Genomic DNA, 14,311 nt, shown 5'->3' on the forward strand with positions numbered 1-14,311 from the left:
CGTATTTATGAGACGGATCTTTTATTTGGGTCACCCATGAAAAAATATTACTTTTTATTGTAAATATGGATAAGGTTGACCCGTCTCATAGGTTATGATATGTGAAACGGTCTCACAATTCAAAAACATTCAAATTATCTAGCTGTTTAAATTGAATAGATCGAAAAAAATTACTAAATAATAACACAACTAATAAATATTTTATGAAAATATTGGTTGTATGAAATTCAGTAAATTTCTTTTTTTTTTTTAAAAAATAATCAGCAAATGACTAAATTTATTTGTTGACCATTTAAAAGCAAATACTCTGTTGATGTACAACAAGTACAGCACATGTTACCATCGTGACGTGAGTATGTTGATGTACCATCCGCCATTGTCATTTGAAAACATTTCATAGATTAATCCCAACATTCTGCACGGACGAGAACAGATATAAACCCAAAAACTTCGAATAAAAACCCTCAGAATTCTCAGATCTATCCGAATGCGACGATGAATCAGCGGCCTCAGCCACACTCTGCCGGAAGCGACGATGTATACAACATCATCCCGATTCACAATCTCCTCGATGACCACCCTTCGCTCCGTTTCCCCGAGGTTCGGGCCGCTGCGGCTGCACTTCGGGCCGTTGGTGACTTGAGAAGGCCGCCTTTCTCAACATGGAAGCCCCACTACGACCTCCTTGACTGGCTCGCGCTCTTCTTCGGTTTCCAAGCTTCTAATGTCGACAACCAGAGGGAGCATCTCGTACTCCACCTGTCTAATGCACAGATGCGCCTCTCTCCGCCTCCGGACAACATTGATACTCTTGACCCTGCCGTCCTCCGCCGCTTCCGTCGCAGGCTCTTGAAAAATTACACTAGCTGGTGCTCTTACCTCAACCTCAAGTCCAACATCTGGCTCTCTGATTCCTCTCGCAACGCCTCTGCGGGTCACCGTCGGGAACTTTTATACGTTTCTCTTTATTTGCTTATTTGGGGGGAGTCTGCCAATTTACGTTTTATCCCGGAATGCATTTGTTATATATTTCATAACATGGCTATGGAATTGAACAAAATCTTGGAGGATTACATTGACGAGAACACTGGGAGACCTTTTTTGCCGTCTGTTTCTGGAGAGAATGCCTATTTGAATAAAATTGTGAAGCCAATTTATGATACGATCAAAGCTGAGGTGGATAATAGTAGGAATGGTACAGCTCCGCACTCTGCTTGGAGGAATTATGATGATATAAATGAGTATTTCTGGAGTAAGCGGTGTTTTGAGAAGCTTAAGTGGCCCATTGACTTGGGGAGTAATTTTGTTGTTAGGGGGCATAAGGGGAAGAAAGTGGGGAAGACGGGGTTTGTTGAGCAGAGGTCGTTTTGGAATCTGTTTAGAAGTTTCGATAAGTTATGGATCATGTTGATTCTCTTTCTTCAAGCATCTATTATTGTGGCATGGGATCACAAGTTCCCATGGCAGGCACTGAAGGAGTCATCTGTTCAGGTCAGATGCTTGACTGTATTTTTCACGTGGAGTGCATTGAGGTTCTTGCAGTCGGTGCTGGATGCTGGAATGCAATATAGTCTGGTGACGAGGGAGACTAAATCTTTGGGAGTTCGGATGGTTTTGAAAAGTTTGGTTGCAGCTGCATGGATTGTGGTGTTTGGCGTGTTCTACGGAAGGATATTGAGTACGAGAAATGCTAATGGGGAATATGAAAAAAGCAGAATTGTAAATTTTCTTGAGGTGGTTGTGGCTTTTATTGCCCCAGAGCTGTTAGCCTTGGCCTTATTTGTTCTTCCGTGGATTAGGAATTTTTTGGAGAATACAAATTGGAAGATATTTTATCTGTTGTCCTGGTGGTTCCAGAGCAAGATTTTCGTGGGTCGGGGCCTTAGGGAAGGTCTCGTGGACAATATAAAATATACCCTTTTCTGGATTGTAGTGCTAGCAACAAAATTTGCCTTCAGTTACTTCATGCAGATTAAGCCTTTGATTGCTCCCACAAAGACATTGTTACATCTCAAAGATATTAGTTATGAGTGGCATGAGTTCTTTAGTAACAGTAACCGATTTGCTGTGGGGCTGTTGTGGCTCCCAGTTATTTTAATATACCTCATGGATATACAAATATGGTATTCAATTTACTCATCATTTGTTGGCGCAGCGGTTGGATTGTTTGATCACTTGGGTGAGATTCGTAACATGCAGCAACTGAGGTTGAGGTTTCAGTTCTTCGCTAGTGCTATTCAATTTAATCTGATGCCTGAAGAGCAGCTTTTGAATACCAGGGGAACATTTAGCAGCAAAATTAAAGATGCCATCCACCGGTTGAAACTGAGATACGGGCTAGGCCGGCCGTTCAAAAAGCTAGAATCCAACCAGGTGGAGGCTTACAAATTTGCCTTGATATGGAATGAAATCATTAATGTATTCAGGGAGGAAGACATTGTCTCTGACCATGAAGTGGAGCTATTAGAGCTACCTCAAAATGATGATAAGGATCCTAAATGTAACTGGGAAATTCGAGTGATTCAGTGGCCATGCTTACTTCTGTGTAATGAGCTGTTGCTTGCTCTCAGCCAGGCTAAAGAGTTGGTAGATGCGCCTGATCGGTGGCTTTGGTATAAGATATGCAAAACCGAGTATCGGCGATGTGCAGTTATCGAATCTTATGACAGTTTGAGGCACTTTTTGCTCGCCATTGTTAAATATGATTCTGAGGAGCGTTCAATAATCAGAATCTTTTTTCAAGAAATCGATGAGTGGATTCGGCTGGAGAAATTCACGAAAAACTACAACATGACAGCACTCCACAGAATCCATGAAAAAGTTGTCCATCTTCTAGATCTTGTACTCAAGCCTAATAAAGATGCAGATAAGGTGGTGAATGCTCTTCAGGCACTTTATGAGACTGCAATTAGAGATTTCCTGAAAGAGAAGAGAAGCAATGACCAGCTAAAGGAAGATGGTCTAGCTCCTCAAGGTACAATGTCTAATGATAGATTGCTTTTTCAAAATGCTATTGAGTTACCGAGTGCAAGCAATGAGAAATTCTATCGTAGAGTTCGGCGGTTGCACACCATTTTTACATCTCGGGATTCAATGCAGAAAGTACCTGAAAATCTTGAGGCAAGACGCCGAATTGCCTTCTTCAGCAATTCCTTGTTCATGAACATGCCCCATGCTCCACAAGTTGAGAAAATGATGGCCTTCAGTGTTTTGACTCCATATTACAGTGAGGAGGTACTATACAGCAAGGAACAACTTCGTACTGAGAATGAAGACGGGATATCCACCCTTTTCTACTTGAAGACCATCTATGCCGATGATTGGAGAAATTTTTTGGAGAGGATGCGGCGAGAAGGGATGGTAAGTGAAAAAGAATTGTGGACAAATAGGTTGAGAGATCTTCGACTTTGGGCATCGTATAGAGGCCAGACACTTACTCGCACTGTGAGGGGAATGATGTATTATTATAGAGCCCTTGAAATGCTGGCTTTTCTGGATTCTGCTTCTGAGATGGACATGAGAGAAGGATCTCAACAACTTCGTTCTATGAGGCATAGTAACAATGTGGACGGTTTAAGCTCAGAAAGGTCACCCTCCTCGAGAAGTTTGAGCCGAGCTAATAGTTCAGTCAGCTTGTTGTTCAAAGGCCATGAGCGTGGGACTGCTTTGATGAAATATACTTATGTGGTTGCGTGTCAGATTTATGGTTCTCAAAAGGCCAAAAAGGATCCCCATGCTGAGGAGATACTATATCTGATGCAAAATAACGAAGCACTTCGTGTTGCCTATGTTGATGAGGTGTTGTCAGGGAGGGATGAGAAAGATTATTACTCTGTCCTGGTGAAATTTGACAGGAAGTTGCAGCGAGAAGTTGAGATATATCGTGTCAAGTTACCTGGTCCAGTGAAGCTTGGAGAGGGTAAACCTGAGAATCAGAATCATGCCATTATCTTCACAAGGGGAGATGCAGTTCAGACCATTGACATGAACCAGGACAACTATTTTGAAGAGGCTTTAAAGATCCGGAACCTTTTGGAGGAATTTACTCGCTACTATGGTATCCGGAAACCTACCATCTTGGGAGTCCGAGAACATATTTTTACAGGCTCTGTATCATCACTTGCTTGGTTCATGTCTGCTCAGGAAATGAGTTTTGTCACCTTGGGGCAGCGGGTTTTAGCTAATCCCTTGAAAGTTCGGATGCATTATGGGCATCCTGATGTGTTTGACAGGTTTTGGTTTTTGACTCGAGGAGGGATAAGCAAAGCTTCCAGAGTGATTAATATCAGCGAGGATATTTTTGCTGGATTCAATTGCACATTGCGAGGCGGAAATGTTACTCACCATGAATATATCCAAGTAGGAAAGGGAAGGGATGTTGGGCTTAATCAAATTTCAATGTTTGAAGCTAAGGTTGCCAGTGGAAATGGTGAGCAAATTCTGAGCCGAGACGTGTACAGGTTGGGTCATCGGCTGGACTTCTTTAGAATGCTCTCGTTCTTTTATACAACTGTTGGCTTTTTCTTCAATACCATGATGATTCTTCTTACTGTGTATGCCTTTTTGTGGGGCCGGCTTTATCTTGCGTTGAGTGGAGTAGAAGGTTCTGCATTAGCAAATGATACCGATGATAATAAAGCACTTGGTACAATATTGAATCAACAATTCATAATCCAACTTGGTCTCTTTACTGCCTTGCCAATGGTCGTGCAAAGTTCACTTGAATTTGGCTTTCTGAATGCACTCTGGGACTTTATTACCATGCAGCTCCAGCTTTCTTCAATATTCTATACATTCTCCATGGGAACCCGTGGTCATTACTTTGGAAGGACCGTTCTTCATGGTGGTGCAAAATACCGTGCGACAGGGCGAGGTTTTGTGGTGCAGCATAAGAGTTTTGCTGAGAATTATAGATTGTATGCCCGAAGTCATTTTGTGAAGGCTATTGAACTTGGTTTGATACTTACTGTGTATGCTTCCTACAGTCCGGTAGCTACAGGCACTTTTGTGTACATAGCATTGACAATTTCCAGTTGGTTTTTAGTTGTGTCCTGGATTTTGGGCCCTTTCATTTTTAACCCTTCAGGTTTTGATTGGTTAAAAACTGTGTACGATTTCGATGAGTTTATGAACTGGATATGGTACAGGGGTGGCGTATTCACGAAGTATGAGCAGAGCTGGGAAAAGTGGTGGGATGAAGAACAAGATCATTTGAGGACAACTGGTCTTTGGGGAAAGGTACTGGAAATTATTTTGGACCTCCGTTTCTTCTTCTTTCAGTTTGGGATTGTATATCAGTTGGGCATTGCTGCTGGAAGCAAGAGCATTGCTGTTTACTTACTTTCATGGATCTACGTGGTTGTGGCTCTTTTACTTTACATGGTAGTAACATATGCTCGTGACAAATATGCTGCAAAGGAACATGTCTACTATCGTTTGGTGCAGTTCCTTATTATTATTCTCGTGATAGTTGTGATAATTGCCTTGCTGGAGTTTACTCATTTCAAATTTATTGATCTCTTCACAAGTTTACTGGCTTTTGTCCCCACCGGGTGGGGTTTTATATCGATCGCACAGGTTCTAAGACCGTTTTTCGAGAAAACAATGCTCTGGCAAGTTGTTGTTTCTTTAGCTCGCTTGTATGACATAATGTTTGGAGTCATTGTGATGGCTCCCGTGGCCCTTTTATCATGGTTGCCTGGATTCCAAAATATGCAGACTAAGATTCTTTTCAATCAAGCATTTAGTAGAGGCCTTCACATATCTCAAATTGTGGCAGGAAAAAAACCAAAGGCTGATTTGTGATTTAAGGTACTTTATTCTTTAATATTTACCATATTTTTAAAATATCCCAGCTCACAGTATGTGATTTTTTCGAAATTTAGATTTCTATATATTCACACTTGATTTTTAACTCTTAACAAGTTCAGCCATGCTCTTTTCTAGTTGGTGGTGCTAGTGTTGAGTATCTAAACGCTCGTTTAGATTCGTACCATGGTTGTATTCTAATTTTGCAACTCCAATACCCATACTTGTACCTTTTGCATTTTTGGTTAATATGGACAAACTCTTATAGTAATATGACAGTTATTTCACATGTCAATGGATCAATGAATGTCCCTTGTCACGTGAATAAAGGAATGTCAGTGAATAAGTTACTTGAGAAACTTCTATTCGAAATTAGGATCATGTGATCGTGGCTTCAGAATTTATGAGAGCATGCAGTTTGAGTGCACCAATTTACATCAAGACAGAGTGGCTTTTATGAGATGGTTCTATCATAACTCTCTTGTCAGGACACAGATAAATGCTATCTACAGTTTCCCTGCAGGGTGATGTTAGTCAATGACTACCCGCCACTGTGACCTGATTATGCTTTTAGATTTTAGTTCCAAACTAACATTGTTGAGGCTGTTCTTTGAACTGTACCAACAATCACTTGTTATTAGATGCTGCTGGCTGTGTGTTTCAGTTTGCTAATCTTGAGAATTTCACTTTTATTTTCTGAACCTAAAGCAAAGCTTACTGAGTTTCGTTCGCATTTTTCAGTTTGCTGCATCATTGTACAATCTTTTTCGATGCATGGCATCTAGCTCTTGTTAGGCAAGCCTAAATAAGTTAATGTCTTCATGTATAATAAATAGTGTATCCCTATGTTCTAGCCTGAAATTAAACTTCATGTGAAGTAAGAATTTGAAAGAAATAAAATCTCACAGATTATGGGACCAGTTGAAGTGAAAGTAAAACTGGGATATACATGACTTATCATCTGGAACCCAAACAATAGAATATTCTCTCTGGTGCCCAGATCTGTATCAGTTGGGTCTTGGTGTGGAGTGCATATATCTGAAGTGGCAGGATTCTGCTATATTTACTGATTTTCATTGTTTGGAGATAAGTTTAGGGTGAAATTATTTGGAGTGACGAGATTCTGCTATATTCGCTGATTTTTTTGTTTGGGGCGACGAACTTCATGAATCATGATGTATTTATATGTTCTTTTTAGCTTTTCACTTTGTCTTTATGGATGATGCAGACATTAAACACTCCTTTTGATGCATAGTCGATATTTATTGTGTTCTCAGGTTTAATGTTTCGTGGCAAATAGGTTTAGAATTCGAGGTTCGATGATTGTATTTTTTTTGAAGAGTTGATAGTAGTGGATCGTAGCAGGATTTGTTTTGAAAACCTGTCTTTAAAGTATCGAAGGGGAAATAAGATTCTGATAGAGGTTTTCTTTCTATCTTTTCTCTTCATGGTCACTTGATGTCGTAATTGGCCAATTCTTTACACGTTTATAGCTTCATTATTTGCCTTCAGTTGCCGAAGTTTTGTATGATAAGAATTTGTGTGCATGCTATCCGAGTTAATATAGTGTAAAAATTGTTCTGTTTTTGTCATTCTTCTTGCAAATTCCAGGTCTAGGCAAGCTCGAATCCTGAAATTTAATGGTCAGATCTTTTAGTCTCACGGGTGATCCATGAGCTTCTCTCTTTCCATTGACGGTGCTCTCATATTACTATGGCCTGCTATGCTATAATTTCCAAAACTCAATTATTCTAAGGAACTTTTTATGCGAATTTTGCAAGGTTCTAAAATTTGTTAGACGATAGTCGGACTTCAAACCAGCGTCTAGAGGGAACTAGGTGACGCTAAGTGGATATCATATCAACATAATAAATCATATACTATTACTACAAATTAATAACATCAAATTTAAAATGTATTCAAAATTGCATAACCAATAAAATATAATAAATATGCTCCATTTATTTTTCTCCAATTTTTAACTTGTTTTTTATCGGACACAAACTCAATATCATCATTGTGATTTTTTTCGGATGCAAAAATATCATCGTGAAGTCATCTCACTCTAAAGCTTTTCCAGGACTGTAGCTTTTCATATGTTCTCATAGCTTAATCAACGATTTGCCTAAGTGAGCCCCGAACCTGGTACAAACCATCGTCAACAATCCAGCATTTTGCATCCGAAGCATCTTTTGCAAAATATTCTTAAAAGCCCAAAAAACTTTTTTTAAAAGAAGCTCAAAACACAAGGCCCTAATTGTCCATGGCGCCTAAAATGCATAGGTTGATTATTCAACGCCAGTGTCGCGTAGACGTCCTTTTCGCCTAGGCTGGCCGACTAGTTTTTTTGATGTGGTCGGTTGGCACCTAGCGCTTAGGCCACCGCCTAACCCGAATGTTAAAATACTTGTATTTTTGGTGAGCTTGCAGAGGTTCTAGCTAATGAATTATGGGTCGCTTGTTATGTACCAAAATCTAAATATACTACCTGAATCTTATTTTAGTATGTGTCGCTGTTTGGTAATTTCTTTAGATATGTAATTTTCTAGTCGACACGTGAAATTGAGTTTGTACTTGTTCCATATGTGCAGACTTAATTGGGTATCTAATGACTTGGTCTATCTTCCATCTAATGAAATTCTGCTGTCCGATTAACGACAAAATTGCTGTGTACCTACATGAAAGATTTGTAAGTATATATGTTGGTTGCCGGTTGGTAGTATAATATTTCAGTGACCTGTCAATGGAGTTGTCATTTGCTTTTTGCATTCATTTTTGGTCTTTTTAATTTCTCTCTCAGTGGATTTTTACAGGTTTATTTATCATTCAATTTCAGTCTAGAAAAAATGTTATAATTGCTCATTATTTCACTCGTTTATGCATTTGCATGATACTAATATATTAACACGTTTTAGTAATTAAATTTCACCAAATTCTTTCTATCTATTGGTTCTCGAACTGATTGTTTTAGTTCCATTACTATTTGAATTGATTTGAGTTGAAATTTGTTCTTTTAAATTTTGAATAATTAAGGAAAAATGATTATGCTAATTAATTAAATATTTTTTTTAACGTTAACATCACCTAATTTTGTGAATATTTGTATTTTGCTGATGTTCAGTAGCTTACACACAAAAAAAAAAAAAAATTAAGTTTCCTATGTATTTCAAGGTTTTTAAAATCGGAAATTAATTTACATTTTGGATTATAATTTCGATCGACCAATTCTCAGTCTCATAATTGACAATATGTATATTCTAATATACCATTTGACGTATGAGATAAGACAATTGTAAAGTATGTAGATAATTAATATTGTATATTATTGACGTATGAGATAAGACAATTGTAAAGTATGTAGATAATTAATATTGTATAATAAAATATATGATGTTTAATATGTGTGAGAATAAAATGCAATATAAAATTTTGTATTAACATAATGACCAAAATGCTCTTACAATGTATTAATTAATATTTTTGAAACAAGTTAATATATAATTAAATATTAATAAAAAACAATTTACAAATAGATTAAATCGAAATATATTAAATTTATAAATTTAAAAATATAAAATAATCAATAAAAAATAAATTAGAAAATATAAAATCATTTAAGTTTCTCATTGAGTTAATTAATGAAATAATTATTTATAGAAATTTAACTTCATTTTATATTTTCATTGATATTATTAAAAAAATTAATAAAATAATGTTTCGACAATATTGATGATTTTTTTGGAAAAATTACACAACTAATATTAATGCTTAATTGTAAAATTGTGGAGAAAGAGAAAAACTGAAATGGTATATAGGTTGAAAATTTGACTAAACAAGCTTAGGTTCTATTTCTATCATAATAACATAAGTTAATGAAGAGCTAAACTACAATTTGAAACAATAAATTTTTTTTAAAAAAAACTGTAATTTAAAATAATGAAATTAAAAAAATACAAAATACACAGCATTTTTGACTTTATTAAACATATTCTTAATAAATATTAAGAGATTTGTTGAATAAAATAAAAAAATTGGAACCTTATTTTAAATGATCTTTTTAATCTTAAATAACATTGCAGTGAGCAAATTAATGCCAAAAATTCAATAATATTGAATAATAAGACGCGTGAATGTTGCATTTCAGCTATAATTAGAAACTTTCATAATATTATGCAGATCAATAAAAACTAATTTATCCACAACTAAAGACAGTCATCTCTATGTACCAAACTGCTGGAAAATATTGTGACGACTCAAAATGTAGGCTCCGTCATTCAACCATCCCATGGCATAAACTTACTGTTGGAGGCGAAACTGCTCGCAGTCCGGCGAGCCATACCTTGTGAAGTTTGAAACGAGACCATTTAACATTCTTCCAACCGCTTCCTTAAAATCTGGTGATCCCATATTCTGAGTTGCAGTACCATCTGGGACGCTTTCGTTGACCAAGGAACCAACTAAAGCACCATCCATATATGCTCTACATGCTGATAGAATAGCATGGGCATGGGAATGAAAATGACCAGACACGAGATCTTCAAAATGCTAGAAGTGCAAAAAGAAGTATATCAGAAAGCAAGTATGATGATAATATTATATGTCAAAAAAGTAACAGAGTCAAATATCATAATTTGTACCTTTGGCGGCCTTCTAAGAGTGTACATCATTGTCTTCAACGATAGAATGAATACATCCTCGTTATATGAATTGGATTTTCTCTCTCCTTCTTGGCCAACATACCGAGTATCGTATCCAGGCTCGTTAAAGAAAGGCTTTGCATTCAGAATAAGAGCCTGAATAGACACCAGTACCTGCAACATGGTGGATGATTTCGGCAGCCACTTTTCGTTGTCTCTACCAGTCCAAGTGTTCAGAAGACTGAGGCACACTTTTCCACAATCATACAAGTTTGGATTTAGCCGCAAGCCACCCGAATAATAGTAAACCATCTATAAAGCAACAAAAAGCGGAGGAACGAATAAATAAAAATAAATATATGTTTCCAAAATAAATATACTGAAAGACGTACTGGTGGTACATCAGGATATGTGGGAGGGAACAGAATATCAAAGACAAAAAGACCATCATGGTAGGGAGTGCCTTGTGGTCCTATAATAACAGCCCTCAAAAGATCCATCCTTGATTCATAAACTCTTACAAATATTGTATCTGCAAAAAGGGAAGGAAACAAGAATGACGTGAATTAAACCATCAGAGATGCAAGAATTTAGACAATGATAGAGTTGAGAAAAATTGACATAAGCATAAGTAGCATGGAAATACTTTGAGCATATAACTACTCTCTTTTAAAATAATATCCTTTTGCCATCAGTAGCAGTTTATATTCAGTTTGTGTTTATTAATTTTAACAGTTTTTGGTCTTTCATTAACTCGTCTTAGAAACAAATCAGGAATACATACCTGCCCAACTAATCTAGTTATCGTGATGGGGATAGTTTCTTGAATAAAAGAAATCAACTACTCGAGAAGATGCAAGATTTAAACATAAAGAAATCAACTACTCGAGATGATGCAAGATTTAAACATAAAGAAATCAACTACTCGAGATGATGCAAGATTAAATATAAAGAAATCAACCTCTTAATCTAACAAATGTAAAGCTAGAAACTTTAGAATCCCTCTCCAAATCCTTCAAAAATCTGTTAAGAGTTAAGTGATTAAACCTTGCCACTAAATAACAAAAACAAGAAGAAATATTTTCCAATTTCAACTGTAGTATTGGTTTGGAGGGATATATCACATAGACAGTATTTGGATACAACAGTTTGAAAGAAATCTCGTGCATAGATCAGGAAACACACTACTTAAGTACCCCACCCTCAACACATTCACACAATGAAATCAAGGTTGTCCACATCAACATTCCAGGTACGACTGTTTTTTAAGAGTTCGAGGAATGGATTGAAGATGAAAATAGGATTCAGGATCATAATATCCTAGCAAATTCATGAATTAATGTATAAATGTAAAGTTCAACTTTGTATGATTCGAGTGCACATTTCCATACAATACATGAATGAGAAATTTAGGATTTGAAACTGAACGCAAATGGTATGTCCTATTAGGACTAACCGTACCCAATCTCAAAACATTTTGATATTAGGAACCACAGGTAGTAGTAGGCTTACCCGGTAAATCCTTCTCCAAAATTTTCCACTCCTCTTGGATTTTCTTAGTCCATGCTTTGGACGGCTAAGGAGATGAGAAACACACAAAACCCAGAGTAAATATATTATGAGAAAGTTTAAAGAGTGTTACATGCACAAATACAAACTGGAAAAAAAGTTACCTCCTGCCCTTGGATGCGCAAATTGCCATAGTGATGGTCTGAATAATCACCAACGACATCAAATTGCTTGAAAGCTTCAGACTTTCTCAAAAGATCAACCCCATTGACTTCTTTCTCCTTCCCACTAGAGCTAGATTCTGTAAATAGTGATGAATTGCTTGAAACATTGGCCTCACATTTGCCGTTAGAAGGAACTGGAACAGATGCTGCCACAGAAGCAGAACTGGCAGGTCCACATCGCGTAGAAAAATCTAGCGGGACAGGAGCATTGGAACTCAATTTGGTGTCATTCAACCAAGTAACTGATGCCTCCACTCCAGGAGGTATATCCACATTGTCAAATTGTGCCTGCATACTTGAGTAATCATCATCATCATTATCCTCATAAAAATAGTTTTCCTCACTACCGTATTCTGAAAGATCACAATCATCGACAAATGCTTCATCTTCGTCATCCAGATCACCCTCATTCTCATCCTCCTGATTTAACATATCTGACTCATTAAAATCCTCTGAGTTGGGAGATACAGATACTGATGCATCTATGCTAGTGGAATTAGCGACATTCTTCTCCATAAACACCTGGAAAAATTGGAAAGTGAAAATTAAACCTCACAAAAGAGAAGCTTTAGAATAAAAATGCAGCATTTCAAGTGCGTAGAAACCAAATCAAGTGTACAAGAAGAAAAATACAAATCTAACAACGTGAGATAAAGTCACACAAGCTGGGAAGCAGATATGGACATAATAACCAGAGAATGATGAGTGCGCATTCACTATCAATACTAAAAGTAGCTCCCAATGATAAAATTAATGCAAGCTTAGAAACCAGAGAAACTATGTCATTAGCACACATTACAGTCCATTGAACATTAATTGAGCAAAGGAACTCTGGCAAAAACCATATTAGTAGTCTGAAGATATAGAGACATTTGCCTTGGAGGAATCTAGTTTGAATTCATCCTGCAGTTTACTTAGGTTCAACATCCGAGACAAGCATAAATCAAGCACCAAAAAAGCTATCAATCATTCTAAAAAAAAAAAAAAGGTGTTTATTATTAAATTTTGTATCAGTATATCTAAGCCACATAGAAGGAACTAAAATTAAATAAAACCGTCCTAAAAATATAACATACAAATTCCTGACAATTTTTTTACTTAATCGCCTTCAAACTTCCGACTCCGTCCTGGCCAGGGAGACTAAATTTCAGGCTTCGGTCTCCATTAAATTTCCGATAAAAATCTCCGATCTCAAATCCTGGCTCTTAAATTCATGACACGCAATCACTCAAAAACATGAAAGAACGAATTTTGATCAAATTCTGAAATCATACAAGTAACCTAAAAATCGAACAGCGACAAATCCCAGGAATTAGAAAGAAAAAGAAAAATCCTCTCCCTTCTTACCTCACCGTGTTTAGACTCCTCAGGAACCGAGTCTTCGGAATCCAAAATCTCGGAATCAAACTCCATGAAATCCCCCCAATTACGCAAACGAAATTCAAGATTGTGCAATGCTGAGTATGCAACTTCCTTACAGTTACAGAGGCGGACTCTTACGAGTGAGAAATTTCTTGGTCGACAGGTTGGTCAAAGCTACATAGGAGTTTTCATACAAGTTTCATATTTATATATTTTTGGGTATCTTAGGATAAAATTTGACCATATTAAAAAATAAATATTTCAAATGTAACATAGAATGCAAAGATATTTTGGTGTTTTTACATACATCTTAATTATCGATACGACATGAGTAATAATAACTTGCATTATAATTAAGAGTAAGTATCATGTAAGACTGTTTCACGGATCATAATCTGTGAGACGGGTCAACACTACCTATATTGACAATAAAAAGTAATACTCTTAGGATAAAAAGTAATATTTTTTAATGAGTGACTCAAAAAAGAAATTCGTCTCACAAATACGATCCGTGAGACCGTCTCACATAAATTTTTATCTATAATTAAAAAGCATTTGAATTTTTCTTTAAAAAATATATAGCTTCTTGTAAATTAACTCCAATATATTAAATTATTTAAAATATATCATCTTTATAGATATGATAGAGAACTTCAAATTTACTTAGAAAACGAGTTTTTAGAGTTTCATTGCCATCGGGATTGTCAAATGTACATAATATATTCCATGTTTTTATGTTAAAAAAAATATTTGAAAAATTCTCTCGTATAC

General features: G+C 36.5%; 2 protein-coding genes and 1 non-coding gene across 6 annotated transcripts; 2 read left to right on the forward strand and 1 right to left on the reverse strand.

Moving 5' to 3' along the window:
* The first annotated feature begins 360 nt into the window (after positions 1–360).
* LOC140838598 (callose synthase 12-like) lies at positions 361–7,617 on the forward strand. Of its 4 annotated transcripts, none has more exons than XM_073205033.1 (2): positions 361–5,811; positions 7,420–7,617. In XM_073205033.1, exon 1 carries the CDS (start codon positions 496–498, stop codon positions 5,803–5,805), a length of 5,310 nt encoding a protein of 1,769 aa, XP_073061134.1. In that variant the 5' UTR covers positions 361–495; the 3' UTR covers positions 5,806–5,811; positions 7,420–7,617. The 4 variants fall into 4 exon arrangements, with proteins under 4 accessions (XP_073061134.1, XP_073061135.1, XP_073061133.1 ...); XM_073205034.1 differs by lacking the exon at positions 7,420–7,617 and adding an exon at positions 7,109–7,398; XM_073205032.1 differs by lacking the exon at positions 7,420–7,617 and adding an exon at positions 6,717–7,078.
* LOC140840355 (small nucleolar RNA J33) lies at positions 3,443–3,523 on the forward strand. Its single transcript, XR_012119943.1, has one exon. It is a non-coding gene; the product is annotated as a small nucleolar RNA J33 (small nucleolar RNA).
* A 2,270-nt stretch (positions 7,618–9,887) lies between the features above and the next one.
* On the reverse strand, positions 9,888–13,709 carry LOC140838599 (putative ubiquitin-conjugating enzyme E2 38). The gene is made up of 6 exons (XM_073205035.1): positions 13,526–13,709; positions 12,119–12,700; positions 11,958–12,021; positions 10,838–10,977; positions 10,446–10,757; positions 9,888–10,353 (listed from the first exon to the last, which is right to left on the reverse strand). The coding sequence occupies exons 1-6, from the start codon at positions 13,589–13,591 to the stop codon at positions 10,105–10,107; spliced, it is 1,413 nt and encodes a 470-aa protein (XP_073061136.1). The 5' UTR covers positions 13,592–13,709; the 3' UTR covers positions 9,888–10,104.
* Between the last annotated feature and the right edge of the window lie 602 nt (positions 13,710–14,311).

The sequence above is a fragment of the Primulina eburnea genome, chromosome 8 (assembly GCF_022965805.1).
Source record: "Primulina eburnea isolate SZY01 chromosome 8, ASM2296580v1, whole genome shotgun sequence".
Lineage (NCBI taxonomy): Eukaryota > Viridiplantae > Streptophyta > Magnoliopsida > Lamiales > Gesneriaceae > Primulina > Primulina eburnea.

Excerpts from the sequence above, each read along its gene's own strand:
- LOC140838598 (XM_073205033.1), top strand. The coding sequence starts at position 496 with ATGAATCAGCGGCCTCAGCCACACTCTGCCGGAAGCGACGATGTATAC.
- LOC140838599 (XM_073205035.1), bottom strand. The coding sequence starts at position 13,591 with ATGGAGTTTGATTCCGAGATTTTGGATTCCGAAGACTCGGTTCCTGAG. Across the intron at positions 10,978-11,957 it reads TTTGGAGAAGGATTTACCGG|ATACAATATTTGTAAGAGTT; the intron begins GTAAGCCTACTA and ends CCCTTTTTGCAG. Across the intron at positions 10,758-10,837 it reads CATATCCTGATGTACCACCA|ATGGTTTACTATTATTCGGG; the intron begins GTACGTCTTTCA and ends GTTGCTTTATAG.